Genomic DNA, 19,452 nt, shown 5'->3' with positions numbered 1-19,452 from the left:
TTTCCATCTACCCAGTCTAACATCTGGCAGTTTGTCTTCATAATACTTGAATATGTTCATAATTTTGAACAATCTCTTTTGGTAAAAAAAAAAAAAAGAGCTAATTTTCTTTAAAAAGAAAATCATTGTATCCCTTTTTTATTTGAACAATTCAACAAACCTTAATAGGAGTGATTTAATGAACGATGGCATGGAAGTGCATTAAATCTTGGTAACAAGTATGAACAATAAATATTTTGTTCTTTATTCTGACACTTTGTCCTTTTGCTGATGCTTTTCTCAACCCACAATATACTAAACCCAAGGATAACCTCACAGTGTTTCATATCACTACATTATTTAAAATTGCTTATGTTGCACCTTTTATGACAGTAAAGTGATAGTTCACTCAATGAAAATTCACTCATCATTTACTCAATTACCTCAAGTATTCCAGACCTTTTAGAGTTTAAATTTTCAAACGAAGATATTTTAAAGAATGTTGGAAACCTGTAGCCACTGACATCCATAGTGAGAAAAACAAATATACAATGGAAGTCAAAGTTTTTCTTATTCGATTGTTTTTAACAGATGAAGAAAGTTCTGGTTCAAAACAAGTAAATGATGACAGAATTCAAATTTTTGTGTGAACTATCCCTTAAGCAGAAGTTTAGGCAGTTATAAAGTGCCAACAGTACATCAAGCAGCCCAGCAAGCATTTTAAAAAAAGATGTCTAATATATGTCTAATAGACGTCTAAACATAGTCATTTTGGCTAAAACAAGGCTAAATTTGGGCTGTCAGTGAAAATGTAATAGACGTCTAATAGGCCAAAACTAGACTAGTCATCAAATAAACAGAAATGAATGACTACACATATAAAGTCTGTCTAATCTGTCTATTTGACGACTAGTCTGGTTTTGGGCTATTCTTAGATGTCTGTTAGATTTTCACTGAAAGTCTAAGTTTAGCTTTGTCTTTTAGACGTCTATTTAACACAAAATTGTTTGCTGGGGTAGAGTTTTCTCGCCATTAACTCTTCTTGCTTGTACTTGCACACACAGGTCACCTCTTAATGGTTTCCCCCTGCGAGGTCGAGCAGTGACCCTGCGGCCTCCTGAGCCTCTGCATCGAGCTGCAGGATCTCAACCGTCTCCAGGTCCAACTCAGTGTCTCCTGGAAGAACCAGGTACTGATACTGCTGATACTGATAGTAGTGTAACTCAATGTACCCACTGTCAGCCAGTGGATCCTTCTCTGAATCCTCGCCAGTGACTTCAGGAAGTCCCACAGACTCCATGGGAACGAGCTCTTCGTGATCAGGTGTAAATGAACACGGTGGGTTTGAAGACAGAGAATCTAGATCTGAGAAACGATGGAAAACAGCAGTTTATGTAATGCAGTCTCAGTAATTTACAAGAATTTTCTTTCATTCATTTCAAAGGCTAAAAAACACAAATACTGTACTGATGTGCCATTGCAGTTTTAAAATTTGGTGAAGTGCAACAAAATGAAGTAATTCTATTTAACTTTATTTAACTGAAAAAAAAAAAATAGTTTCCACTGACAAAATTAAATGTATTTTGTAAATATAAACTGTTTTAGATTTTGCTGCAACTCACTCTACAAAACGCTGGCACAGAGGCTAAATAAAAGCTCAATTGCAAAATCACAAAGGCCCCAAAATATCCTAAAGCTAAAGCAGACTCCATCTTTAAGGGGGTCGCACACCAGATGCGCTGTGCTCATGACAGTTGGAAGTAACACACACCGAGCAAGCATTCGTGTGTTAGTTAAAATGAAATTATTCAGATGCAACTCTGTGGCGTGGCAGAAATAAGCACAGTGTCCTGAGTCATAGCTGGGCATCGCAGACAGCCACTGACTTGCGGTGCAGGTGTGCGTACCCTGATAGAAACCCATGCTAACAATTCTAAAATACATGGCCCTGCATGGTGCGGTGCCTCTGGTGTGCAACCCTCTTTACGGTGGTCTTGCTGCGGAGGGTTACAACCTTTTTTGTATCCTTGTTGAAATTCACACTGCTAGCGATCGAAGGTTTATGTTAATTTGGCAAGTTGTGCTCATTCTGTAATGTACAGGAGACACGGAGGAGATTGATTGACGATGGTCTACAGCCAATCAGGATGCAGAACACAATGCGCTGTTAAAAAGTGTCAAATTGCACAAAAAAATAATAAAATCAGCGAAACTGCGAGGCAGTGAAAGGTGACCCACATTATAGCGAGGGATCACTGTATCAGGATTACCTAGGAAATCTGCACATAGTCTGCTGCAGCATCAAGAAATGCAACTTAAATCTTTATCACTTCAGACGAGAAAGCCATGGGTCATTTCTGCGCAGTAATTCTGCTGGGTTATCTGTGCCAGAGCTCATCTCAGAGTCAAAAAGACAGAGAAATGTCTGCTGGGGTTAAATGAGTTCACGTTTCAGCTTTTGCTTTTAAAAATTCGACAATTATAATCCCAGATTCCCAAACAATTAAACACTGCAATTAGATGAAAGATGATGTGACACTGTTAAATATGTCTCAGTTGCAAGTTGTTAAATTAAAATATCCTTATATTTATAGAATATAATTTATTTGGTCAGTGAAAACATTGTAAATATTTTCTTAGAACTTTTGCCGGTAACCCTTGATTTTGATGGTCCCTATTGCACATTTTGTTGACTAAAAGTTGCATTGCCACTACATGCCAATTACTACTCATTTGAGTATTAGTAGACTGTCTGCTTATTATCTGCTGATACTGCTCCTTCAACAGACATTTAACTGACTATAAGAATCTTTGCAAGTACATGTCAACTTACACTAACCCTAACCTAACAGTCTACATATAATCTATTGAGAATTAGTTGGCATGTATATGCAGTGTAACTTAAATTTAACAAAATGTGTTAAAGGGACCATCAAGATAAAGTGATACCCTTTTGTCAGTTAAATAAAAATGGAAGAAAATGAACAAATAACAATCTTGATATCACTGCACGTTACAAACATCCAAAACACCTTTTTCATTATTGGAGTAGTTTTATTTAATTGGTGATATGTGGTGAAAGATTTGTGCAGGCGAGCAGAGCAAACCGTCTGTTTTGTGAGACTACTTTACTTGACTGACCCTGTAGTAAAACAGTCTGACAGAGAGGCCGGTCATTATGTCAGTGTGGCTATAGGTTGCTAGGGTAATGTCTGGCTGTGACCAAGACAACAGCTCACAAAACACACTGTGCCTGGAAAAAGTGGATAAAGGGTTTACCGAAATCTAAGTGAAGCCCACACCATATACAGCTGTGCACAAGATAAAGGTAGCACTTGAAAACTCTCTGAAAGTTTCTCTGGATTTATAGTTTATAGACAAGGTGCAAATTACAGGGTGTTTGGCCCCCTTGTTAATGCCTGAAGGATGTCAAAACTAGATGTGTGGAGGTCTGGATAATCGTTTGCAGTGATCTGTAACCGAAACAATAATAGTAATAATAATAATAACAATAATAATAAGTTAATAAAAATATACATTTGTCTTCTATTGTGAAACTGAGATTTTGTTGTTGTTTGTTTTGCTATTGAGATAGGGTGGTATAGACTGACATGAACTAAAGTCTATGAGAGACAAAAGCATCAGAAATCAGGTCTGGAAGTCAGATTGCCTAAAAAGCACTGTATATTGCATTAACATGAGGGTGGAAAACACAGATATTCCTTGTATTCATGAGAATGTGTGTGACCACATTGAAATTTGGTTTAAAATGTGACTCCTGTGTGAGTTCTTCCATATCCTCCTAGGGCTTGAGTGTCCACATACGTGTGTGCACATTTTAGCTCTTAAGTGGCTATTTAAAATACTTTGAATCTTTTATATTTTGTTACAGACATACAGTGTCATTCTGCAACTGTTTTGCAGCATATGGAGCACACTATTTTTAACTGTCCAAAATGGGAAAAATGTTGTTTTCACTCTCTGATAGTCAAAGCAAGTAAAAAAAAATTCTGTTAAATATGCATTAAAAAACATTCAGGAAAAAGTGTTTTATGTAAAATCAGTCCACATATTTTTCTCTAAAAATACATCATATCAAAAGATGATACTTAGATTTTTATTCAAATTGGGTTCCAATAAGCCCAAATAGCAAAGATAAATAAAATAAATTGCATGTAAAAACACCTTGGGCCTTAAATATACATCCCAGCCCTATTGAGTTTGACAATGGGCCTTACATTTTATATATAAATTGTAGCTAACATGAGCACACCTCTTAAATTCCCCACCATAAATCTGCTAATCAAAAATGATTTGCAGACTTTCATTAAAGTTAAAGGGACAGTTTACCCTAAATAAAAATAACTTACCTCAAGTGATACCAAACCTTTATGAGTTTCTTTATTATTTTGAACACAAAATAAGATATTTTGAAAAAGTTTGGTACCAGTGGGACGATGTTTATGGTATTTAAAGTCTACTGATTTCCAACATTTTTCACAATATTTTGGGTTCAACAAAGAAAGGCAGAGCAGTAAATGATTTCAAAATATTTGGGTGAACTATCCCTTTAAATGCAAAACTTGTATAAAATGTCTGACCTGACATTTCCATGGTATCACTAAACATGTTCTGCCCATTATCAGTCGCCTGCAACCTGTTCAGAATAGAGATCAGATATGCTTGTATTAGTATCGTAAATCATAATGAATCATGCAGTTTATATATAATCACATAATCCAGTGTCAAGCATCACACAAGTGGAACATTAATTTAAAGAAGATCCAACTCACAAAACAGGCTTGTTCAACAAGCTTCTGTTTGTACGATGACAATAATGTGTTTTTCTGAGAACTTCCAGAAGAGCGGGACGATATTCTGGACAAACGCGCCATAATGAGCCTTTTCCAACTGACTGCAAAACAACACAGAAACACAGACAATACAAATGAGACAATTTGAAAAAAGAAAAATAGAAATAATAATAATACACACAGTGCTCAACATAAATGAGTACACCCCTTATTAATCTCTCTTTTAAATTAATACTTTCTAAAGGATGATTTAAAATAAGATATTATAAGAAAGTGTGTACATACATTAGATAAGTCAGTATCAAAGCGAGACTGCAACTAATCTAACAAAATAACTTGGAATTATGGTGCAACAATGTGTAAACCCCATTGAATATGTTATGAAAAAAAATATGACATCATTTTTTTTAAATAAAGAGAACCATATAAATACAAAATTAAAAATTTAGTATTCTGTTAGTTTTTTTTTTTTTTGCAACACTTCCTTTGAATTAAAATGTAGTTATATTCATTAAATATTTTAATTATTTTAAATGCACCAAAATGTTTTGTCTATATTTACTGAGAAATTGATAAAATATACATTTTCAAAGGGTGTGTACTCATTTATGCTGTGTACTGTAGATACACACACATATATATATATATATATATATATATATATATATATATATTTTTTTTTTTTTTTTTTTTAAATATACATATATATATATATATATTTTTTTTTTATATATATATATATATATATATATATATATATATATATATATATATACATATACATATATATATATATATATATATATATATATATATATATATATATATATATATATATATATATATATATATATATATATACACACATATATACATATACGTATATGTATATGTATATATATTTAAAAAAAAATTATATATATATTTATTTATTTTATTTTTTTCCAAGTGATGTTTAACAGAGCAAGAAACCTTTTACAATATTTTCGATTATATATTTTTTCTTTTCGGGAAAGCCTTAGCAACTAGCTGTGGAAAAAAATACGACAAAGTTTCTAAGTTTCTCTGAATATACAATTTATAGTTTGAGTAAATTGTGCTATGGTGACACAGTGACTCAGTGGTTAGCACTACCGCCTCACAGAAGGAGACCCGGCCGTGTGAGTTGCCATTTCTGTGTAGAGTTTGCATGTTCTCCCCGTGTTAATGTGGGTTTCTAAATTGGCTGAAATGAATGTCTGTGAATTAGTGTGTAAGGATGTTTCCCAGTACTGGGTTGCAGCTGGAAGGGCATCCGCTGTGTAAAACATATGCTGGATAAGTTGGCGGTTCATTCCGCTGTGGTGTGCCCTGATGAATGAAGGAACTAAGCTAAAGTAAAATGAATGAATGTGTTTTTTATGTTCTGCAAACTACTGATGACTGATTTCCTCCTAAATTTAAAATGCAGTTGCTGTCCTTGAGAGCAAATAACAACTGGTCTAAAAAGATATCATTATTTTGAGGCAGGTTACCTTCATTTTAACTTCAGAAAAGTTAAGAAAGCAATAATTGTTGCAATAAACCTGATTTTCAGTAAGCTTTTGTTATTTTGACCAATTGTCAATTGTGAAATGACCGTTTTAATAAGCATGACGTACTTGACTCTTGTCTCGATGTATTCGTTGGAAGCTCTTGCTCAAGGACAGGTTGTGTCGGACAGAGTTCCTCCATCCACCTGGAGCCTCTCTATAATAGGGAAAGTTTTCCACAATCCACTCATAAATACCCTTCACGGGGAGGCTCTTCTCAGGCGAGTTTTCTATTGCCATGAAGATGAGACTGCTAAAAGAGTACGGCGGTTTGGCCGGGGATGATGGCAGATGTTGGGCAGGAATGGGCTCAAACGTCTGGGGCAGTGTGCTGATTTTAGGCAAAGGTTGTAGGGGCAATAGATTCCCTCTTTGATGCAGCCAGTTGAGGCAGGTCAGGTCATCCTGCTCAGGTGCTGTGGAGGGGCTGAGGCAGTGTGAGCCTCCAGAGACCCGCGGGCTGGATGAAGAGAGGAGATGGGAGGAATGGAGGGATGCAGACTGTGGAAGAGAAGGGGAAAGAGGCAGAGCTTCTGAATTATTTCTGGGGAAATGTAGAGGAGAGTGGGGTGGCAGTGCTTGTGTGTTTATCTCCATCTGTCTCCCAGTTGTAAGATACAGGTCCACACATTCATCTGTTGAACTGTAGAAATACACAGAGGGCTTGATGTTAATGCACTGTACACACAGGCCTGAAATCAACACTCAAAGTGACAAATGTCAATGAAAATTGTTGTAGGTGAGAATATGAAACAGAGTTCCTTACCAGTAGACCAGATAATTAAATATATATATAGGCCTTTATATTCTAACAATGCCTAAAAGTATAATGCGGTTTAGTATACAGTTGAAGTCTGAATTATTAGCCCCCTGTTTATTTTTTCCCCAATTTCTGTTTAACGGAGAGAAGATTTTGTCAACACATTTCTAAACAATAGTTTTAAGAATCTTTGCCATGATGACAGTAAATAATATTTGACTAGATATTTTTCAAGACCCTTCTATACAGCTTAAAGTGACATTTATAGGCTTAACTAGGTTAATTAGGTTAAGGCAGGATAGGGTAATTAGGCAAGTTATTGTATAACGATGGTTTGTTTTGTAGACTATTAAAAAAAATAGCTTAAAGGGGCTAATAATTTTGACCTTATAATGGACTTTTAAAAATTAAAAACTGCTTTTTATTCTAGCCAAAATAAAACAAATAAGAAAAAATATTATCTGTCTTACATAAGTTTCCCTCAATTTATTTTGGAGGAAATATTATTTTTGAGCAAACTTTTGATGACATTTCTTCAACATTTTATAGATAAAATTATTAAAATTACAATTTGTCAAAAATTATTTAATTTGTTTCAGATGTTTTTATACAGAATGATACCAATGTTCATAACTTCAGAAAAGTTAAAAAAAGAAACCTTGATCTTCACTTACACATGAAATCATTGCCATTTAAATTTGAATTGTCATTTAAGATAAATTCCTATCAATGAAAATATTTTGATCTGAAATGTAAAAGAACCAATATCAGACCTGTATAGAACAAAAACATAATATAAGAAAATCATAATTAAAGTATATTTTAAATAAGGGACATTCTACCAGATACGTGAATTTTTACTTATAAAAATGTGATAGGGCCTGATTTAAGCTTGTCCTCCTCAAAAATATCATACAAAAACAAGCATAAAATCATACCATTCAATGATAGAACGCATCCTTGATCACTGTCAGCTTATCCTCCATCAAATGATGTCACTTCCAAGTCATAGCCTTAAACGTGTATTGCACGCAATTTATGTTAAATATAATGCAAATGTGGCAGGACTGACAGAAACATGGGGACAATTGTAAATTTATTTGTAGTATTTATTTTATAGAACTTATTTATAATTTTATGTTTTTAATAAATTGATGTGAATGATAACTTTAACTATTTCTGAAGTATTTATTTCTAAATGACATTTTTTGGCATAACAAAACTATTAAAGTTGTAGGTTCAATTGGGCTGAGGACAATGACAGGGTTTGTACTTGTTGTAAGTGTTTTTAATATTTAAAAAAAATGAATGACATATTTCACCACAGAACAACTTACAGAAATCAACCATCGGTCAATTTTAGAAATGTTCTGGCATGAAATACATTTTATTCACTGTATTTATGTTTTCATTGATAATGTACGTTTCTGGTAGAATGTCCCATAATAAGACACCGGACATGCCCTGATTGTATACATACTGTATGATCACAAATACATGAATTATATTTAAAAAATAATAATATTTTAATTAAAAAAACAATAATAACATTGAGAGTATTAAACCCTAGAAGGAAAAGTCAGTGCCCTTCAATACAAATACAATTACGTTTTTAGTCCTGAGTGCATAAGTAAGTAAATGATTGAGCAAAGGTAGTCAAGCGAGAAATAATACACCATTCAACTGGTGCTGAACAAACACAGGTTTGATGGACAGCTAACAGTTAATTAATGCAAAATATGAGCAGACTGTTTAATAAATGAGTTTAAAAAAGTAATTCGACTACTCCAGTACATGACAAACACAGAAAGACAAGGCACATGGTCTCATACACCTGAGAAAATGGCGCAAGAATATTAAGTTACATTTCGAATAATTACCCAAGCATTCATGCTCGCGTGAAGCTAATACAAAAGAGCCAGAGGAGCGAAAAACTTACCTAAACAAATAGCTGTGAATTTATTGCATTCGACCTCCAATTCTGCTCTCTGTTAAGTTTAAAGTTTCTGTCAGCGTGTTGAAAAATCTGTAATAGGAGCTGTTATGTCTCTCACTTTCCCGTCCTGTCTGCGTTCTGTCCTTTCTCACGTTTCCTTGGCAACCAGAAGGACGCTTTGCAGCCGGCGCGCCTCTACGACCCCTCCTTAAAGGGCCACGATATATTTGGTGGAAAAGGCAGTTAATGTTTATCTTTTGTATTTACAACATGCTGGCCTCTAAACGCAATGGCTTATTTTAGATATATCAGCTGTAACAGACGGTCGTGGAGGTAATAACTTCACTCATTTTCTTCTTAGCATACAAAGACATTTTAACATTTCAACCTGTTTAATATGGAGGACGAAACCTGCAAAAACAATATATAAACTAACAACTCAATCATCAAACTCCTGCATAAATTAAACGATATATAAATACGCAAGTAAGTAAATAGATAAATACACATAAAATCCTCAAATTTCTGCATAAATCATTCATTCATTCCTTTTCGGTTTAGTCCCTTTAATAATCAGGGGTCGCCACAGCGGAATGAACCGCCAACTTATCCAGCATATGTTTTTATATGCCCTTCCATACGCAACCCAGCACTGATAGGGAACGATAACTGATTAAACTTTAGAGACAGACCTGTTTGAGCATTGAAGTTGTTAATCGATACGAACCCATCTGAAGTCATAAATTCAACTTCATTTTTAAAACAATCAAATTTGGTAGCTGAATTTGTGCTATAAACTACATTTATCATGTTGCCAGACATGTAGTACCCAACACAATCTCACGGCAATTTGTAACTTTTGATTTAGTGGCTAATCCGTATTAATTCGTACGATCTCATTCGTACAATTTGCTAATCACCCAATGACGGTTGGGGTTAGGTGCCACGCCTCCTTTTTAAAAATCTTACATTTTCATACGACTAAACTCGTACGAATTCGCCACTAAAATGACAAAACGTAAAATACTTACGTTTCCTCGTCAGGTCAGGCTGGTAGTACCGCCAATTAAACTAAATCGCAGTGATAAGCTCCACCCACTCCCATGGTGCACTGCAAATTATATAGTACAATATCATACTGTATAGAACAATGGTCTCAAACTCAATTCCTGGAGGGTTGCAGCTCTGCATAGTTTAGCTCCAACCAGCTCCAATTCACACCTGCTTTAAGCTGCGGTCACAATGCACTTTTCTCCAAAGAGACTTCCATTCATACGCACGCCAATGTGTCAGACCGGAAACACGAGCTCCTGCGACAGGTTTCGCAGTTCGCTGCGTTGGAAAGTCAAAGCTTGGTCAACTCTGACCTGCGAAATCGCATCACATGATTGTGTGATACCAATCGAAAATCAAAACATGACTTCTCTGGACAGAAGTTTAAAACATGGACCAATCGCTCGCTTTTTTTAAACGTCTTAATCATGTTGTTTAATCCTGCCACTTTTCGTAAGCTTAAACTCTCGTGTGACCACAGCTTAATAGTCTTTAGTAGTCTTGAACACTTTGATTAGCTGGATCAGCTGTGTTTGATTAGGATTGGAGTAAAACTGTGCAAAGTTGCAGCCCTCCGTGAATTGAGTTTGAGATCTGTGGTATAGAAACTATATAGAGCAGGGGTGTCCAAACTCAGGCCTAGAGAGCCAGTGTCCTGGAGACTTTAGCCTCGACCCAAATCAAATACACCTGAACCAGCTAATCAAGCTCTTACTCAATATGCTAGAAACTTCCAGGTAGTTGTGTTGAAGCAAGTTGGAGCTAAACTCTCCAGCACTAGTTTAGACACCCCTGATATAAAACATACCTTTCTAGCAGTCATAAAGTAAGTTAAATGTAGTACTTACTCAGATAGTATGTGATTATAGAGGCAGACAGTCTTGTTAACAGGTCTTTTTGACTTATTTACATTATTTGACTTTGCTTCACATTAAATTTTGCAATGTTTTAAATCATCGTTTGATTAATTTGCTGGCTCACTTTAACAAAGACTTTAAAAAAATCCCGATGGGGAAAAGCCTTTCATGAAGCAGAGCTGCAGAACACTGTGCAGGTACTAATGCACTGTATATGTATTGAGCTAAAATCAATTATTTTAATGATGGAAAGCAGCTGCACACACATTAAAAGCCTAAATTATAGGATTTATTTTGCTATAAAGAAGGAAACACTGCTATTCATGCATGGATTATCAGAAAAAGAAGGACACTTGAGTTGACCGTGTGTTCACCAATTACACATCACATGAGAATCACAGCACAGGGCAGATAAATTAACATGCCTCTTAGAGAAAGTCTGGATTTTGTGACACCAATGCAGCATGGCGAAGAGCACACAAGAGCAGTCAAACTGTTATTTTCCCATTTTGTCCATGTGAAAACAATGGCAGAAAAAACATCCAAAAAAAAAAGGTTTAAATATATTTTCAAAAAAATTATCTGCAACTGTCAATGCAGACAGAGGCAATATCAAAGATCAAATCCTCCGTGAAGAAAAACACAATCATGGTAAGTCACTTTTCTGTAGCAATGCCAAAATCATCCCAGTCCAGCACTGTCATTTTAAAGTCCCTTCATAATATAAATAAATACTGGAGGTCATCTGACCAAATGAGCAGTGAGCCAGTAAATGATGAATGGCTGAAAGACGGCAGATGCCACTGTTATGTACAAGCGAAAGCGGGGTTTGGCGCTGGCTCCTGCACCCATAGAGTCTGCTGAGATTGAAGACAGGATCTTCATTTTTAGAGAACGAACCTGAAAATGATAATAATATTCATTTTAGAAAAAAAAGAATCTAAAACATACAGCCCTTTCACACAGTTTTCCAATAAAAGCAGAAAATCTTAATGCTTTTTGGCCATTCATTTACATGACAACACCATGTTGGGGGCCTAAAAACATGACCTTCGGATAAAACTTGTGTATGATTGCACAAACTCTTATTAAAAACGATACTGTTTATATTTTAAAAAAATGGCAAATAAATATATGAATAAAAAATAAAACGTCTTTGTGAAAACAAAAATGATATTCATTCATTCACCTTAGTCCCTTTATTTATCAGGGGTTGCCACAGCAGAATGAACAACCAACTTATTTTGCACAGTAGATGCCCTTCCAGCTGCGACCCAGTACTGGGAAACACCCATACACACTCACACACAAACTACAGTCAAGTTAGTTTATTCCATTCACCTATAGCGCTTGTCTTTTGACTGTGGAGGAAACCGGAGCACCCAGAGAAAACCCACGAGAACATGCAAGCTCCAAACAGAAATGCCAACTGACTCAGCCGGGACTTGAACCAGCGACCTTCTTGCTGTGAAGTGACAGTGCTAAATACTGAGCCACCATGTCACCCCCCAAAGACGACATATGCATGCATATTATAGGAATGTGCGAGAACCTGGCAACCACAACAATGGTGGACCACATGTAGGAAGACATGCTGCATTCACACCAGACGCGGATCAATGCAAATACGCGAATAGACATCCTGCGGCACAATACGCGCGAGTTGAGCGTTTTGCACGATTCGCACAAGTTGGTAAATCTCAACTTTGGCAGACACTCGCACCACGTTAACCAATCATGAGCTTTGTCTTGTAGGGGCGTGATTATGACGTAACGCCTGTTGTTGGTGTCCGGGAGAAATCCTCTTGCCAACACCAGACAAGAGTTCATCAAACTGGGCTCGGCTCAGTCTAAAAGCACAGCTGAAAGCTCCATCATCCAGGTTAGGGCTGTGCGATAACACGATATTTGATCGTGGACGATCAAAATTACTGCACGATCCACTTTTTCGGAAGAATCGTTGTATCGCCATATAAAGTGCACAACACGTCATATCCTTTGCAGTTCGATAGACAGAGTCGGTGACAATGGAGGGAAACACAGAGTTGGTTCCTAAAAAAAATTCAACTTCTGTATGGAAATGGTTCGGATTTTTGCTAACAGACACAGCGCAAATAACAGTTAATTGCAAATGTTGCAATGATAAGATTCGCACGGCGGATAGCAACACAACGAACCTTTTTAACCACCTCAAGAGAAAGCACCCGAAAGAATATGCGGAGAGTCAAATTTTAAAAGGACCCCACGCGAGTACATCACCAGGTACAACCAAGCAGCCAGAAACGACAAGGCTTAAACAAACAACTCTAACGAAAGAAACATATCATAAAGGAACTCCGTATGAGAGAACGAGCAAGCGCTGGAAAGACGTAACTGATGCCGTGACATTTTACCTGACCAAAGACATGATTCCTATAAAGACTGTGGAAAATGAGGGCTTTAAAAGATTGTTCAAAGTCGTAGATCCACGTTACGAAATACCCAGCCGCAAATATTTTTCCTCCACTGCCATTACACAGCTTTATTCAGAGTGCCGCAGCAAGATTCAAAATAAAATTCAAAACGTAAAGTTTTTCGCTACAACGGCTGATTTAACAAAAATCTATGGAACTTAACAGAGTACAAAAGGTAGTTTACTCTTTGTATGTTTATTTTTCTTTTCTAAGCCAATGTTTATTTTGGGAGTTATGCTAAAGTCTGTGCACTTGCATTGACAGTTATATTTTTATTTAAACTTTATTTAACTTTTTAAAAAAATAAGCCATTTACATTTTTGAAGGTGTTGCTGAGGATCTATGTCTAATAAGCTGATTTGTTAGATTTGATGGTACAGTAATTGTAATGCAAGTCTTGTTGAATGTTCTTTCTTTGCAGAATAGCACTTGCATTAAATCTTCACTTGATTAAAATATTCTTATACATACATACTAAGAGTATATTTTTATATGGGGACATTAGTTTGGTTGTATTGTACCTTTGTAATTTGCAAAATATTCTTAAAAAACCAACTTAAAAAAAAAAAAATCGGGATAAAAATCGTGAATCGTGATTTCCCCAGAAAAAAATCGGGATATGATATTTTTTACATATCGCCCACCCCTAATCCAGGTATATTTTCTGGAGGAGTTGATGAACTGGGTGCACCTCTAAACTTATCTAGCGAACTCAGACACGGCTACAAATGAATCGACACTTTTTTTTTGCCAATTACTTGATTGGCATAAAGTATTTAAATCATTATCATGATTCTATGTGAAGTAGGATTGTTTTGGCTGTCGTAATCAGTACACTATTTTTTTTCAAAACCGTTTTTTTATTTAGTACCCTGTTGTCATGTAAACGTACCCTGAAATGTTTAAGCACCATTAAAAGAATCTTAGGCAAAACTCACAATGAAAAACATGAGGGCACAAGATGACCAGGCAAGAGCAACATAGTAACCATCACTGCCGAAAAGCAGTCCACACAACACCGTGAAAATCATCCTGAAACACAAAAAACAAGAGAGAAAAAGCATTTAACGCAACATAAAAACACAGCTGCTTTCGTTAAACCTGTCAAACAGAATCAGGCATTCTACAGAAACATACCCCACATATTTGTATCCACTGTAAGCCACAAGGTCAAATGTTGAGAGGTCTGTGTGAACTGTGAGCAAGTAAAGACTGAGCAACATGACAAGAACTTCAATAATCATCCAAACCAGAGCTGTGCTGGCACACAAACCCAGAACTTCAGGACTGAACCTGTGAAGAAAACATTAGGAATCATACAAGTGTCATAAATACACTTTAGATCTTAATAAATACTTAGGAACTAAATAAATACACTTTAAAAGCTGCTTTTCCGATGCATTGTACAGTACGGTTTTGCATGCTACATCGCAGTTCAAAGCGGGTTCTCCATTTAAAGTAGGTGGGATTATTATTATGAGATTATCACTATAGTTGCATCACATCTACTGCAGTGACATCACTGTATACAATACAAATGTGCAACGTAAACAAACCCACAACATGATAGGTCACTTAAATATAGCATAGTCCAGCTCATTGGAAACTCATCCAAAATGGTACTAAAAAACAGTCCCTCCAGAACTCTATGAAACACAGTGCCCTAAAACTGAGCTGTACCAAATTGACCCATACCATGATGTTGAAAAGCACCTATAAATGGCAACAATAATACTTGAGATTGTGACAATGCTAAAGACACTGTGCAAAAAAGAATTTTAAACGTCAACGTTCAAGTACTCCAGCATCTATATTGTTGACATCAATTTTGTCCCAGGAAAATTATCATCACTCACCGTTTCTGGATTCCTAAAGCCATTCCAGCCAGCAAAATGTAGGTGATAAAAGCCATTGCTGAACAAAAACAAAAGAATGATGAAATCAGAACTCAAGTGTAGGCAATGGCACAGCTCTATGAACTCAACAATACTGATTCATGGTTTACTACTTGGCAAACACAGTACTATTGTTTAGGGATGTGAACAAAAACAATGGTCCCAGGTATTTCCTGTTGTACATTTTTAATTTCTATAGCTTTGAGAATCCAAAAAGTGCCACATATTGGTAAATAATGTTATGACAGCTGTTTTAACATTAAGTTATGATTGAATTGCCTCTTGTTACAGTTATGAAATAGTTTGATAACAAGCAGGAAATGTTCATGGGCCAATGACATGACCACATTGAAATGGTCTATTAGTGTTAGTTTCAGGTACAGGGTAAAGGTTATGTTATAGGTTGCTCAGAATAAAAAATAAACATTAAATTACTGGGTATGTAGAGATCTGGAGCATTGACATCATGGCGTGGTGTGAGAGGAGTGTCTCTATGGTAACGTACTTCCCAGTCCTGGAAATATTTAAGATTCATTTATTTACAATAAGGTAAATACATTCATTAGAATCAATCAAAGTTTATACCTATCTGTTTACAGAAAGATACGGTACACGTTTTTTTAAAAAGAAAAACATCAAAACTGCTTGGATAAAGTTTATATGCACTAACATTGGTCTGTTAATGCTTAATTGATCATTTACATGATCACTTTGAACACAATTCAGGAATTCATATTTTACCTGATGCGTGTATGGGAACATGAGAAGTAGCAGCTTCTTCATAACATATTTGGTATCGACTGCAAAGAAATACTTCAGTTTGTTCACTGACATGAATCGGTTAATCTGCAAAACAGGTTACAGGATGGAGAAACTAATCAATAAAAATGACAGCATTTATCAGAACTTATGGATCACTGATATCTCCAATTAGGTCACAGTTATTTCCATGCTATTAACATGAAAATGTCACTGCATATCTCTTAAGCTGGCATCCCACCTCTTTGTTCACAATATCCTTGCCTTGGTTGGCAAGCGATGAGCCATACATCATCGCAGCATTGGCCACTGGATCTGCAAAAATGTTGCCCACTCCAGGTTCCTGACCGCCTGCTGGCATTTCCGCCATATTATAACCTGAACTATAGTAGTTCTGGTTATTCATGGGTGGGGGTCCAGAACTGGTGTCATCAAAAAGCATAGGACCACCAGTGGGAGGAGATGCTCGGGCTCTGGGCTTTGCTGCAAGTAAAAAAATGCATTAATGGTATCATTACAACAACTATGGATAAAACAACATCCCTTCTGGAGAATTGTCACATAAAAGACTTTCATTTTCAATTCATTGTTTATGACCAGTGATATAAAAGCAACCCTTACTAGATGAATACATGTGGCAAAGAGTTCATCAACACGTCATCAGTCTAAGATACCTAGTAAGGTGTACTCGGTTACTTTACTTTTATCAACATTGTACTTTGGTGTCAAACTGCTCGTGTTCGCGGATTTTAAAGTACAGTATGTTGTTGTCCACGTAAGTTACGTTAAAGCAAAGAAAGCAACAATCTTTTGCTAAGTTCTGTCATACGTACTTGCCCGGTATCCTTGCTGTTGGAAATTCATCTTCTGTTCAGCTATAAAAAAAAAAAAGTGATTAGCTTCACAGACTGGAAAATCTACAATCCAAGCGTTTCAAGTCCCCTCACTAATATGTTGCATCTGATGTCAGCAGCATCAGACTACTAATAATATACTAGCTTGCTATGTAGCTAATCTGAAAGATGGCTAACAAAACATGAGCGATTAATCGTGGATGTAGTACCAAAATGACTACGAATAGATTTATTTTATGCGGATGTAAACGATCGGTAGTCACTTATAATCTAAATTTGAAATAGAGTTTTTTAGGTAAATTCTCGTGCTAGCTTTTACTCACAGGTACGCCTTCACTCTTGCGCCCGCCTCGACTCGCTCCTCATTGGCTGCTGAGAAATGTGCCTGCGTGGCAGAGATGAAAAACATCGCTATTGCATTGGATGAATTGACGTTTGCGTGGCTGAAGGTCTTGCATTTTGATTGGCTGCACACGTGGCAATCAAAAAACTAAAAAAAAAAAAAAAAGCAGTGCTAGGCAACCAAAAGGAAAACACATGCTTGCATTTTTAGTCTACCCAATTTAGTCTACCCAATTCACCTGTACCGCATGTCTTTGGACTTGTGGGAGAAACCCACGCAAACATGGGGAGAACATGCAAACTCCACACAGAAACGCCAACTGACCCAGTCGAGTTTGCCCTAGTTTGGGCATCTCTGATATAAACATTTTAAACAAAGTGAAACAAAATGACACCATAGAGACACTCCTCTCACACCACGCCATGATGTTAATGCTCCAGATCTCTACATACCCAGTAATTTAATGTTTATTTTTTATTCTGAGCAACCTATAAAAATAACCTTTACCCTGTGCCTGAAACTAACACTAATAGACCATTTCAATGTGGTCATGTCATTGACCCATGAACATTTCCTGCTAGTTATCAAACTATTTCATAACTGTAACAAGAGGCAGTTCAGTCATAACTTAATGTTAAAACAGCTATCATAACATTATTTATCAATATGTGGCACTTTTTGAATTCTCAAAATTATAGAAATTAAAGACAAAATAGAAAATTTTATACTATTACTAATACTGAAATACTACATCACAAACATTTCTATCTCAAGGCTGAAAATGTTTACATTATTTTTATTGTTTACATTAAACTCAAAATAAATGTTTTCACACATATTTATGTTTTTATATATGAACAAATCTCTCTGATAAACCATACAGAACACAGAATAGTCAAAACAGCAAGCATTTTAAATTTTATTTTGGAAGTTTTATTAACGTTAAACAAACAAACAAACAAATAAACAAACAAACAAATAAACACAAACAAACAAAACAAACAAACAAAAAACAAACAAACAAAAGCACTTAATGAAAACCTCCAAAACTAAAAAAATGCTGAGGTATTTAAACCCAATTATGAGTGTAGGGACTAACCCAACTCTTAGGTTATTTTTTTATTAAATTAATAGGACCAAATTTATCCCAGTGTTTGGGTTAGTCCATTAAAAATGACAAAAATGGATACTCTTTGGAGGCTATTACCTGAAAAAAAGAAACACTTAAAACTGTAAGATAGGACACTTTTTACACTTTTTTTTTTTACAGATAATAACCTCCATTTTAAATGTAGTTTTTCTTTGGAATTTTATTTGTTATGTGGTGGAGAGAATGTGTTGGACACCAACACCAAGCATTTGTTTTAGTCTTGGTCTATCTGGCAAAGAAATGTATGCTTTTATAGTGGTCATCTCCTCAGGTACCCTCCTTTAAAATGTGGTTGTCTCAAGTATGTATTCTATTTCAACTCGAGAAACTCACCTATGACATACATCAAAGGTCAGATGACTTTTGGCAGCTATGGACACCTTTTTGGCACTACATTAATAATTTCTCCTAATTTTCTATTCTATGATGTATATTTTAGCTCCTAGCCTGACTGTATTATCCTGTTTACTTGTTTGAATTTTTTTCCCTACTGTATAGAGTGGGTAAAAGTTGGCCCATTGTAACCTTTGATTTGGCCCACTATACCATCTGAGAGGCCCACTAGCCACAATCAAGTTTAGTTTTTGGCCCTTCATAAGAAAAAGTTTGGGCACCCCTGGTATAGCTGAAACTGTATTTGTATGTGCTGATGGCTACTACTGCTAATAAAAAAAGAGTACCCTTTTAAATGCCTCTGTTTTTCCTGTAAAAAGCCAAAACAAATACATTTAGGATCCTTTATGGCCTTTCTTTTATGTTAAGTTGATGCATAACTAAATTAATTCTGTCTTATCATGTCATATTTAAAGCCTGTGCGAATGAAAATCATTTCAATAAAACCCTTCATACATCATTACATGCAACAATTACATAATTACATCTTTTTTTCAATCTTTGGAGAAAGAAAAACAATATAGTGCTGGAGTATTTTACTATATTATATTTTAGTAGAAATGAAACAATCAGAAAGACAGAATAGCAACATGTTTGTCATGTACAGTGCTCAACGTAAATGAGTACACCCTATT

At 35.7% G+C, this 19,452-nt stretch overlaps 2 protein-coding genes across 2 annotated transcripts; both read right to left on the bottom strand.

Moving 5' to 3' along the window:
• Positions 1 to 868: 868 nt before the first annotated feature.
• si:ch211-145o7.3 (forkhead box protein N2) lies at positions 869 to 7,002 on the bottom strand. The gene is made up of 4 exons (XM_056472504.1): positions 6,434 to 7,002; positions 4,773 to 4,894; positions 4,581 to 4,636; positions 869 to 1,344 (listed from the first exon to the last, which is right to left on the bottom strand). Exons 1-4 carry the CDS (start codon positions 6,959 to 6,961, stop codon positions 1,052 to 1,054), a joined length of 999 nt encoding a protein of 332 aa, XP_056328479.1. The 5' UTR covers positions 6,962 to 7,002; the 3' UTR covers positions 869 to 1,051.
• A 4,235-nt stretch (positions 7,003 to 11,237) lies between these two features.
• yif1a (Yip1 interacting factor homolog A (S. cerevisiae)) lies at positions 11,238 to 17,317 on the bottom strand. Its single transcript, XM_056472777.1, has 9 exons — positions 17,255 to 17,317; positions 16,911 to 16,952; positions 16,319 to 16,560; positions 16,060 to 16,164; positions 15,754 to 15,832; positions 15,280 to 15,337; positions 14,561 to 14,716; positions 14,362 to 14,455; positions 11,238 to 11,870 (listed from the first exon to the last, which is right to left on the bottom strand). Exons 2-9 carry the CDS (start codon positions 16,939 to 16,941, stop codon positions 11,712 to 11,714), a joined length of 924 nt encoding a protein of 307 aa, XP_056328752.1. The 5' UTR covers positions 16,942 to 16,952; positions 17,255 to 17,317; the 3' UTR covers positions 11,238 to 11,711.
• Between the last annotated feature and the right edge of the window lie 2,135 nt (positions 17,318 to 19,452).

This window comes from Danio aesculapii, chromosome 14, assembly GCF_903798145.1.
Source record: "Danio aesculapii chromosome 14, fDanAes4.1, whole genome shotgun sequence".
NCBI lineage: Eukaryota > Metazoa > Chordata > Actinopteri > Cypriniformes > Danionidae > Danio > Danio aesculapii.
The sequence above is the reverse complement of the archived record's forward strand: the minus strand, read 5'-3'. Positions and strand labels throughout refer to the sequence as shown.